At 37.3% G+C, this 12,418-nt stretch overlaps 1 protein-coding gene across 1 annotated transcript; it reads right to left on the minus strand.

The window, feature by feature from the left end:
- Positions 1-39: 39 nt before the first annotated feature.
- On the minus strand, positions 40-11,933 carry ace2 (angiotensin I converting enzyme 2). The gene is made up of 18 exons (XM_042408258.1): positions 11,745-11,933; positions 11,460-11,618; positions 10,593-10,686; positions 9,507-9,650; positions 9,223-9,338; positions 8,983-9,088; positions 8,130-8,227; positions 7,757-7,929; positions 6,856-7,082; positions 5,574-5,718; positions 4,873-4,971; positions 3,846-3,968; positions 3,451-3,629; positions 2,903-2,961; positions 2,662-2,759; positions 2,457-2,573; positions 1,254-1,448; positions 40-1,141 (listed from the first exon to the last, which is right to left on the minus strand). Exons 1-18 carry the CDS (start codon positions 11,931-11,933, stop codon positions 1,030-1,032), a joined length of 2,433 nt encoding a protein of 810 aa, XP_042264192.1. The 3' UTR covers positions 40-1,029.
- Positions 11,934-12,418: the final 485 nt, after the last annotated feature.

Raw genomic sequence — 12,418 nt, forward strand, 5'->3', positions numbered from 1 at the left:
TTTTTCCTTTCACATGATTTCATTTTCCGATACACCTCCAGGTCTGCATTACAACACTTAATTTTTATATTTGAAAACACAAGTATCAAATAGTATTTTTAAAAAAAGTTTGACCATCAAAGCCTTTTACAGAATATTAAATATTAAAAAGTAATATGGACAAACACCATTCTTGTTTTTTTTTTATCAACTATCCTGAATTTGAGCTGCATCAAATTCTCTGAATGTGCAAATGTAATGTTCTATAAATTACAAAACACAATCTGATAGCAACATTGGAAAAAAACACTGCACCTTCTGAAAGGACCTATATTGGAAAAGCTTGAATCCAATTAAATCACATTTTCATGTTTGTTAAAACAGTCAATGAATGTAGAAAAAAATGCAATGTGATTGAACTCAAAAGTGTGGTATGATTTCTGTACATAAACTGTGTTACTTTTGAGATACTGATTTTGTACTTGATTTATTAATGATATACTGTGTACATAGTACAACTTGAAATACACTTGACAGGGATGACATTTTCATTTTTAGTATTTGGGGTGTATTTAATGTATATGAATAGTTGTCTAAAAGACATTAAGTAAAATTGTGTACCATTATAACAAAAAAGTAGATGTAAATACACTTAATTACAACTTAATGGTGTCTCATAATAGCAAAGTACCATGAAGTTAAGTGTAGTTAAATGTAAAGTTGTACTTCGTATAGCCTATGTTGTTACTGCACAAAGTATAATATTTTAACATAAAAATATCACAGTTTAGGCACATTCATCATGAATCCATATGGAAGGATTCTTTGTATACTACAATTAAATACAATTAAATATATATTTTTATATGTATTAAGAAAATTCACATTACAATAACTGTCTGTGGGGGTCAAAATCCTCAACAAACTTTCACACATATACGTATACATTTAGCAGTTATGTACATATTTGATAAGAGGCCATGAAGCACTTCACTTTCTATTCTTTCATTGCGGACACCTTCACTCTGTTCTTCGGCAATAACAGTGGATTCAGAGTCCAGTATGATCATCAGTATGATCATCACTGCCGTCATAGGCTTTGTTAGACACTCCATCCATTTCTTCTTCATAGGGATTTCCCATGCCTGTCCTTACAGGCTTCCTGCAAAAGCACAATAAACACAGAACATGTCTCACAGTTATGAAAGTAATTGGTAGTGTACTGTACATGTAGATGTCTAGAAACAGGTCTCAGTCTCGAGACCAAAACTTACTTCTTGCGCTCTCTGATACCGGAGACGACAAGGTAGACGCCCAGTAGCACCACCAATCCCATGACCACCCCAAATACCACCAGCCACACCTGCACCGGCTGCTCCACAGGAGGTGACAGTGTTGCTGGGATACCCTCAAACTCCAGCGTGTTGTCATCCAATTGGAAGGCATCATTGATTCGGCCTCGAGATAATCTGGGATTAATATCAAAATGGGTTTATTATTGCACACATCTATTGAAAATGTCTATGGAAAGGACAAACAGAGTTGATTATATTAGGCAGGAAGAAATTTGACATGAATCATCATGTTAGAAGAAATATAAAGGCATGCTAGCAGCTCTGTGAGGCTGTAGGCACAGCAGTGCTTTGAGCTGCTAACATGCTAATAATGACTATGCTAACATGATGATGTTTAACAGGTGAAATTCTCAGTCATCCAGGTCATGGTGTATAGACTAAGAACTAACTTGTGGATGAGATATGAAATGTCTTCAAGAATCTAAAGCAAGTCCAGTTGCCCTTCAGTTAACCCTTCTGGGTATAATATTTACTTTGTTCTCCGTCTTAGTTTAGTGTGTTAGCGTGCTAACATTTGCTAATTAGCACTAAACACAAAGTACAGCTGAGGCTGATGAGTGTGACACCAATTTTGCAGGTATTTGGTCATAAACCAAAGTATTAGACAAATAAACCTGATGATGACGCTAGATGAAAAGTTGAGGGATCAACAAAGTTATTACAATACATCTGCAGGAGAGACATGCATGTCAAATGGTGATCATGGTGGTGCTAGCACTGTCTAGGAACAATGAATGTCTGTACAAAAGTTTGTGCCAATCCATCCAGTAGATGCTGAGATATTTCACTTGATAAATTAAAACTTGGAAACCTGATGGTGGCGCTAAAGGAAAAGTCAGGGGGATTTATTCTTTTGGGACCAAAAACGTCTGAAAATTTTTTTAATGGCAAGTCATCTAATTGTTGTTGAGATCTAACCAACCAACCGACATTGCCTTCCCTACAACTAGCAAGACTAAAAATCACTTAAAATTAAATGAATTAGCGTGGCTATTACAGCTGCTGAGGATGTCTGTGAAACATTCAGGCTAAATCAAAAAAGTGTTTTGAACATGTTTTGGAATATATTGCATATAATGTAATCAAAAAACATTTAAATGTTGAATCAAGTTCCTGCCTCACCGTATGGCAGCCTCCACATCTTCTTTGGGGATATATGCGGTGGGACTATTTGGGTTGGTAACCACGATGTAGAAGGAGACTCTGGGAGTCTCCTTATAGGCGAAGATGTTCTCTGATCTGCAGATGCAAACAGAGAAGTTCTCAAACAAATGCTGCACTAAAAGAAATCTAGAAATTTCCACATTTTAGTCCCATTGATACTGACGTGAAAGGAAGGGTCTCGTTCTCTTGGCTGTAGTACTGCCTCAAAGCGTACGCAATGTTGGTCTTGAACAGGTACAGCTCATTGTTGTTCCAGGAATACTGAAAAACATTTTAGTTGATTAATATTTGCCATGATATCAAACAGATGACAGTTCACTTCAGAGCTGCAAAAGTCCTGTCATGTCATATATGAAATAGTAACCATTATAGTAACTCTTCTAAAGATGATTAATAATACTCACAGCTTTATCGCCCATGGCAGCCTTCAAACTTAGCCTCACTCTAATGCCATACTTTGAATCTGTAAACAAATCAAATTGTTAACTCAGGTGAATAAATTACTATGGTCTGATCACACAAACAGCAATTTTTTCTCCAGAAGTTACATTTAACATTTGTCTTCTAGTTCAGTTTGTATACCTCTGGGGCAGCTTTTCAAATTTATCAAAAAGTGTTCAATTAACTGTGTTTGACATGGAACTAAACACTATATAAACACAATATGGCCGAATAAACGTTCTCAATCCTGATGAATCTGCTATACAGAAAATAAAGCAGAACAGATAGAAAGTAAAGGAATAGTTCAACATTTTGGGAAATAAGCATATTTGCTTTTTTGCCAAGAGTAAAATGAGAAGATTGATCCCACTCTCGGGGTATTTATAATCTCATCTAGCTCTCAGCAAGAAAGCAAATATGCAAATTTCCCAAAAATGTTGATCTATTCCTTCAAGAAAATGTTGTATTATAAGAGGAAATAATCTTCAGTATGAGTATCTTTTGTACTCACATGGATCTATTGCTGTTTTCCAGCCAACAGTCCTGTTGTGTTTCTGGTTCTCTACCTTCAGCCAGTCATAAAGTTTTTGGAAATAGTCCAACAGGGGGCTGGCATCCATCTTGGCATGACCGGATATCGTATTCAAAGCCCTGGTCCAGGACTGGGACCTTCCCAGCTCTAACATATTCCTAACAGAAAACATAGATGGTGATGATTATGATAGTGTTAACAGTGATGATGATGAGGAGGATGAGGATGATGATATAGTACTGCTGCATTTATACATGCTGTGTTATGACATTATGTAATTTCTCAGAAAATGTATAGGCCTGTCACAGGGATATCCAAAAAGTGACAGACTACATGTGATTCTGATTCAAAAGGAAACAGGAAGTTGTGCATACCTCAACTTGGTGCCTGCTTCCTTCGAACCAGTAATGTCACAAGTAGACAAAGCTCCTGTATGACCAGCCGCATCACAAAGTGCTTTTTGGAACTGAAACTGGTAGATGGTTCTTGTGAAGTACCTGTATTCACCAACAGCAACAAACACAAACACACACGGGTGATGTAGCAGGAATGGATCCATCATTTTCAACAAATGTGACATGCTGGTTGAAAGATGTGAAGGAAAATGATCTAAAGTCATGCTTTTGAGGTTACAATAGACATTGTTTGGGCATAGACTGGCTTTGGATGCTTGCACGTACATGTGTAATGTTGAGCAAAAGAAACAAAATCAGTGATTGGCAAGATTCAGGTAGCTCCCTAGTGGAGCAGCTGCCAAGCTTTTGGTCAAAATTAACTGTTGTGAGAATGATAGTCTGCCCTGTCATTTAAGAACAGTGTGTACCTCCACCAGTAAAGGCCATCAAGGTTATTTTAAAGGAATAGTCTTTGGGAAACACTCATTCACTATTTTTCCAAGAGTCAGATGAGAAGATGGGAGGAAACTAGCTTAGCATCAAGACTTGAAGAAGGGGGAAACAGGTAGCCTGGCTCCTCAAAAATTCAAAAATATATATACAAATAGTTGTAAAAATGATTGTATTTTCTTGCCAAACAAGAGCCAGAGAGCAGTGATTTCCCAGAGTCATGATGTCACAGTGCGGTTGCCAGGCAACCAACAGAAACTCTGCACAGAAGCACTGTGTGCATGGATGAACTGGTTTTCATTGTTCGCTTCACTGTGTGTTCATCTATTTGGCTTACATACATAAAACACATAAATACATACAAGGGCAAAACAATCATGGGCTGATTTTTTTTTTTTTTTTAATACAAGTGAGAACATACAGAAAGTGTCAAAAGGTATCCTGTTGTCTATCCCTGTCTTTCCATGCTAAAATATTCCTGGATCTATATCATAAAATGGTGACTTGTTCCTTAACCCGCAGCCTCTGAGGTGCAGCTGTGTGAGCTGAATGTTACCTGATGAAAGAGTAGTCTCCAGATACATGGAACAGAGCAGGCGGGTCGCAGTAGGTCTCATCTCTTGGCACCGGCTCCACCACCCCTACCAGCTCTCTCCTGTCATGACATCAAAGAGTCAACACTGATGCAGGATTATGCTGTAACCACAGACGCGCAGTGACGCAGCCGCTGAGGTTAAAGACCATGAAACTGCTCTTGTTTTTGCATGTCATGATGAATGTTCCTGTTTTGCTCTGCAAGACTTGCAGCAACAGCAAACATAGCAGCTAAGATTAACAATGGGAGGCTAGTACATGCATTAGAGGAAGTCAGGAGGAAATAAAGGTCAGAGACAGGTCAGAAGGGTGACATCTTGATTTAGGGAGCTGGCCAACCAATTAGAGAACTGAGAAAATGTCATGATGTTATTTGTGGAGCATGTCTGTAAAGAAGAAGAAGTATGAGACGCCCATTTGTAGGTATATAAACCAACTGTGAATATTATGGGACGAGCCTTTTTCTCTGTAACCCTGTTAGTGTGTTGCACTGTGAAACGCTCTCTCTTGTACAAGAAAATGAATTCGACTTAAACTTTGATACTTCGGATCCAGTCTCCATTATTTAAAGGTCATTGAAGAAATTCTTTTAACAAAGAAATTAACAGATTTTCACACTATGTGAGTTAAGTGAATAAACTGCAGATGTAAATGTCTGCTTACTTCATCTCCCACCAGCGTTCCATCCATTTATCCTCGGTGATGTTCCCTGCAAAGACCTGCCACCTCCATTCCTCCAGCATGTAGGTGAACGGCAGTGTGGCCACAATGGTGAGTGCCTGCTTCAGCAGGAAGTTTATCTCTGCGTCTGCAAAGGAAGACAAACAGTTTACAGTATAAAGCAATAAGATATTTAGGAGGCTGTCTGTGCGGTCTGAACATTTTAGAAATTAATTTATGTACCCTGTCTAGAAACAATATTTAAACACACTTTTTTACATTTATGAGACACCGAAAATCATATTGGAAGAAAGATGGTGTTCTTGTGAAGTTAAAAGTGTTTGGCTTTAGGTATTTGATAAGCTATTTATAACATCTATTCATGATACCTGTTTCAGACTCTGTAAGTAAATGACAGTATGTATAATAGTTAATAGATCTGGTTTTGCTGAAGTAAACAGGTGAATACGGCTGTGATGTTGCCCAGAGGATGCTGAGGCTATATTGATCCTGTATGCCATGCAAACCCAGAGACACCATACCTTCTCTAATTCGTGTAGATTTTTATGCATTTACCACTTCATCTTGTATCTCCAGTTTTAGGTATGTCATGTGTTTATATCAGGTTAATAATTGCATTGCCCTATTATGAATTCTACAAAAGATTAGACCCATAAAACTTTTTCAAGAGCCACTGAAAAATGTCAACAAAGCTCTGTCATGCTGCTATAAAACAAGGCTGGGTTACTCAAAAGTTAAATTGACTTTTTTGGCCACTTGGCGGCAGTTGAAACAAGCTGTAAACACAACACTGATACGTTATCTAAGTTGATATGGCAAATTTGCAAACGATTGCACATTTACACATCCAGCAGACACAGAGCAACGTAAGCATTCATTTGGTGTCATGTTTTTAGCAAAATCCAACATTAACTCTCCTTTTAGCTCTGTTTTGCTCTCCACCAACTCCTGAGAGAAATATCTGCTAAATGCTACACTTTGTTCACCAGTTAGTCATTAACTTTGTCTGTCTGTTGTTTGGTGGTGAGAAGGTGGTGTACAAGGGGTTTATCAGAGGTTTTTCACTAAAAACAACTGCCTACTGCATGAGAATAAACCAAAAACAGTAAAGTTGCAGGTCGTTTATGACTGCAGTCAGGTGACATACGTGTTATCAGTTGATCCATTGTTAATATAAAAATGTTCATTGTCGCAGCTTTAATGTTTTGCAGAACCACTATTTCTCTGGTTTTATAACTTTCACGGTTATATACATCAGCAGTACCTTTATCATAAACAAAGTCAGCAGGCAGGAGTTGCAGTTGCTGCAGGTGTTTGGGTGTCGCAGCAGAGAGGGACATGATTTCTCCGACAGCCTCGTGGAAACCCTCGTTGGCTCCGTCCCTCAGGAGGTAGGACAGGTTGCGGTAAGCCATCTGATACTGGTTGTGACCCATCTCGTGGTGCGCCGTCAGGAAGTCATCCATGTTGACTTTGGTGCACATTTTGATCCTGAAGATATCACAGAAGTGTGGATGTCAGCAGTTACATATTATGTGATTCAAGCATGGCATGATACCATATCAGATATACTGTACCAATAAATCAGCCAGTGCAACAAACACGTTTCTGATGAGTCAGATATAACATTCACTGAAGCCCAAGTTCAATAAAATTAATTAAGTGCTTATCTAAAGAGACATGAGAAGTAACACTGTGTTTTTTGTTGAGTAATCTGAAACTTGAGGAGCCATAAACTCTGACATTTATAACATATTTGGATAAACTATGTTTCTATAGACACTAAAACCTCCACATGAGTCCGTACTTAGATAACTTTAGATTAATATATTAACTTCTATGGATTAATATTTGACAGCATAAAGACTTTCTTATCTTTATCAGCAAGAAAGAATGACTCAGAGATTAATCAACATCATTGTTCCATCAAGTTCACATTTATGGCTCCAATGTACTGATCTACAGTAAGATAACTGTTCTCCAATCATGGCACAAAAAATCAACAAGAATGTCTGTGTGATATATCATCTTGCAAAGTAATATGTTTTAAAAGTTGCTTGTGAATCTGAAATTGTTTTGGTATTCACTGGCAATCACTGGTATGATTAGTATGAGTTCTTGTTTCTGCGCGTGTGAATATGTGCATGTCTGTGGGTTTATTCTACCTAAAGTCCTTTCTGTTTCCCAAGTCCCAGGCTGTGGGATGACAGACCACCTTGCGTCCATCCTCAGGCTTCACGAACATTGAGTCATTCCAGAAGTTATCAAACATCTTATACAGGCCCACAGACATGAAGAACTTCTCTGCTTCTTTGAAAAGCTGAATCTCCTTCCAACCCTAAAATTCAAGTTGACATTTGGTACTCAATTTTAATTCCAACAGAGGATTTCAAAAGTGTATTTCTTTACTGGTATAACCTCTTACAAGAACATCACTGCATGCTCTGTGTTGCCTTATTTCCTCTTTTCTTTTTGCTTCATTTAAAATGTTTAATGTGTAAACAGGATAAATAAAAGATCAACTCTATGGTACTGTACCTTTTCCACCATAGCTTTGCTGACATCAATATCCGGCTTGTCTGGGTAGGGGATTGACAGAGGGTACAGGTTGTTCCAGAATCTTCCCCACATGTCACCTGATCAATAAACACAAAAGTTAAAATACTTACATTAACAGGATACATTAACTCAGGTGTGTATAGTTACAATCCTTTCAAATCATAATAGGGGGCAGAATTGTCTTTTATATATATATATATATATATATATATATATATATATATATATATATATATATATAAACAAACCAATTTATAGCTTCAAAATAGAAATGTAAAACATATTTTAGATGCTGTCACTCAGTTGTGTCAAACATTTTTGAGTGCTTTTTAATCCTGTTTAATCTGAGTGTAAACAAACAGTATTGTTGAGACCTGGACAACAGAGGGAGCCATACAACAGCTCTGGACTGGGCCTTAAAACTTGCATGAACTCTCAAATCTTACTGATCTGAAGCATTAAGCTACATCATATATTAACTTGACTTGTCTTAAATGCACTGTAATGTAGCCTATTTTTTCAACTTTTACATTATTTCTATTCTACAGATGATAATTGGAGAGGACAGCAAGCTCAGAATTTCATTGTACAGTGCAGCGTCTTCTCACTATATGACAATAAAGCTTTGAATCTACTGAACTGATTATACAGAAGCTCATGCTGCTGTTGATTATGTGATGTTTGCTCCTTTACTATGAAAAAATTCAGCCCCAAACTCGAGCGAAGTCTCCCAAACCATTAGCAAGACAAAAAAAGACTCACATGTGGAACAGTGATAGGAGCAGGGTTAAAGTTTGCAATTTGATCTGTACAAAATCTTCAGTGAACATACCCAGCAGGTGGGCTGGCAGAGGTCCTTCTGAATCAATATGTCCTGAGTAGACCTCCATAAGCCTCGCCCTCACGTAGGCGTGCAGCTCCTTGTATAAGGGCAGGATCTGTGAAAAACAATAAATTACTGTAATTACTTCATACAATCAAACAAACAAATCCGCTCATTTTCACTCCAAGAAGCATGAAACATACATATCACAGAGCCAAATCCACTGACATGAACGGATATTTCACGTACCTGTTTGTATATCGAACGGACATCTTGCATCAACTCATCTCTGGTGTACTTGAACTGAGCATCATTTTCAATGGTCTCATAGTTATATCTCCAGTAAGCTCCATAGTCTTCAAAACCTGTAAATGTGTGTGTCAGAGAGGAAAACTTCAAGAGAAATAGTTTAGGAAAACTACATCTACCAGAGTACATTGTGGCTTATGTATGAAACATTAAATATCCTCATAATAAATGGTACTCTAAAACATTGTTATAACAAGTGGCCTGTTTCCTTTGAGGTGTATCACCGTTTAGTTGGGCAGCTTCATTCTTAAGAACCACGTAGTCTTCGTACAGCGGCCTAATTCTCTTCCCCACCTCTCTCCTCCAGCCTTCCCACACATGCAGACGCTCAAAGTAGTCTTTGCTGTAGGCCATTACATGTTCCAGTCCTGTAAACGGAGGCACACGCAAGTCAGTGGCCAGGTACAAATCTCAAATAAATGCTTGTCTTGGTAATCAAATTTGCAAAAAATCTTCTGGTAGAAAGTTTGCTATAAAACAGTAGTTTAGAAGATAGATGTGCTGCCTTAAGAATGAGCAGAAAAATGTCTCCTGTGACTGATATGTTATATATTACACTATTAGACTGTTAATACTGATGTATGGCTGTGGTGAAACTACTTTATATACACACAATCAAATCTGAGGGGTTGTGAGATGATAATTGGGGTTAGAAAGAAGAAAAAACAAGTTCTGCTACAGAAATGTGCATTCACTAATTTTTGCTTTTTTGTGAAGTATTGGATACCTTTACCTATTTGGGCCTTGAACAGTTATTAAAACTGAATCATCTGAGAAGTTTTGAGAGGAAATCACTGTTTTATCTTTGGTGGAACATCTGACAAATTACAGGCATCTGGACTACTTTTTTGTAAAGGGTCATAAGCCAAAAAGATTTCAACTTTAATAATTAATTGTATTTTATTTTATTTAAGCCTATTACATAGTTATTTTATATACAATCTTAATCTAAATAGCTGTCAAATAAATTTAGTGGAGTAAAAAGTAGAATATTTCCGTCTAAAATTTAGTGGAGTCAAAGTATAAAGTGGCATAAAATGGAAACACTAAAGTAAGTACCTCAAAATTGTCCTTAAAGAAATCCCTCTAGTTACTTTCCACAACATGATACTGTCTTTAAACTTTTTTTTGTCAGAGTTCAAAATCAAAGAGCATAAGTAATTGTTACAGTATCTTGGTAAAATCTGTTCAAAAATGTAACAAAGCTGCGTCTCTTTCTCTGTGACTGTTAATTATAAACTCCTTATCTGATTGGTTGACAGTAGCAGGCAGTCACATTGCCATAACTGGTCCTTATTATCAGAGTGTACCTGGCTCCAAAGTCTGGCAGTTAAGGGAGTCGTCCTTTAGGCACACGGTCGCTGTGCTGTAGATTGTATTCATCTCACTCATGATCTTGTTCAGCTATAAGCAGATTTTAAAAACACATGGATAAAATGTTTAGGTTAATGTGAATTGCTAATAAACCATACTGGTACACTGTAAAAAATGGCTGTGAAATCCACAGTAATTTACTGTGCGGAAACACAGTAAATGTTTTCACAATACAGTACTGTGTATGAGGCCTAAAAACACAGTAATCAAGATGTTACTGTAGAAATCACAGTAGTGAACACACTACTGTAGAAAATTACAGTAACCATTATGTTACTGTAGAAAATCACAGTAACCTTTATGTTACTGTAGAAAATCACAGTAACTATTACAGTACTGTAGAAAATCACAGTAACCATTATGTTACTGTAGAAAATCACAGTAACCATTATGTTACTGTAGAAAATCACAGTAACTATTATAGTACTGTAGAAAATCACAGTAACCATTATGTTACTGTAGAAAATCACAGTAACCATTATGTTACTTAGAAAATCACAGTAATACTGTAGTATCAATATTACTGTGACTTTCTACAGTAATTTACTGTGTTTCTGCAGTTAATTACTGTGATTTTTTTTACAGTAAGTTACTTGTCAATGGCTGCCAGTTAATTACTGTGAATTTCACAGTAAGTTTTTTAAAGTGTAGAATTAACTTTAAAAGCAGCCATGAAGCACAAAGGAACAGTTCAGAGGCAGAAACTTGTGTCTCTGCAGCTTTTATGAACACAAAAAGAACATATTTTAGGATACATCTAAACATAAATTTAACAGAATGATATCTAACAGCAGCTGTCTTACATATGCCGCTTTTTCCGCAGATAGGGCACCAGAGCCTTTGTCTTGTAGGGAGATGAGCTGTAATTTGATTTGTGGATCCTCAATCTTGTCAATGGGGTATTTCTGAGACTCCTCTGACGTCTTGGTATAGAAATCGCTCCAAATTTTCCCCTGTTCTGCCTGGATAAAAATGAAAACAGACACATGAATTCATGTAAATCAGTAACTTTGTGAACACTGGTCTATCTACAGAAGCTGCATGATCTGTACGGTAAGGCAACATTAAAGAGGTCCCCAAATGCTTACCATTTTGTCTGAGTTCTCCTTTGTGATATTGGTATTGTAGGCCCATGTTGCCAGCGAGCTCTGGTACACAAGCCTGGTGGCATCCTCATCGAACTTCTGAAGGAACTTCCTTGCCATGGTCTCCACGTCTGACTGAGCAGAAACAGCGCAGGCCAGAGCCAGCAACACAACTAGATAACTACAAGACATCTTGCTGCTACAGATCCATCCACACACAAACACACACTGAGGAGGGAGGACACTGTACTCTCTTATAAAGTTTCAATAACCTTCTGTGCTGCCTTGGCCTTTGGACAGAGCCATAATTGAGGGTGTATCTGAGTTTCCATTTACAGATAGGATGTTTCAGCAGAACAGTGAATGTCACTGGGCTGTCTTCACATAGGAAGGAGTTTGTGTTATACTTTGATAGGTTATCAGTCACAAAAACAGACACATAATCTCTTTTGAAAAGTGTACAGTTAGTTATATGGTCTGTATATGTGTGTGAGTGTGTAGTGAGTGAATAAGGTCTTTTGATAAGCCTTCAGTCTTGAGCATCCCTGCTGCCAGCACAATAGCCCATAAATCAAAATCATTTGGCATTAAATTACTAAAACCCTGCTATTATGAACAAGAAAACATGATGATATATGTGTATATCTATGCATAAAGTACAATGAATGTCTGTCTGC

This window comes from Thunnus maccoyii, chromosome 1 (genome assembly GCF_910596095.1).
Source record: "Thunnus maccoyii chromosome 1, fThuMac1.1, whole genome shotgun sequence".
Lineage (NCBI taxonomy): Eukaryota > Metazoa > Chordata > Actinopteri > Scombriformes > Scombridae > Thunnus > Thunnus maccoyii.

What these genes read in the sequence shown, in the direction of transcription:
- ace2 (XM_042408258.1), bottom strand. Translation starts at nt 11,933, where the DNA reads ATGTCTTGTAGTTATCTAGTTGTGTTGCTGGCTCTGGCCTGCGCTGTT. An exon ending in CTGCGGAAAAAGCGGCATAT is followed by an intron (nt 10,687 to 11,459) that starts GTAAGACAGCTG and finishes ATCTGCTTATAG; the next exon opens with CTGAACAAGATCATGAGTGA. An exon ending in GAACGCTGGTGGGAGATGAA is followed by an intron (nt 4,972 to 5,573) that starts GTAAGCAGACAT and finishes ATGTCATGACAG; the next exon opens with GAGAGAGCTGGTAGGGGTGG.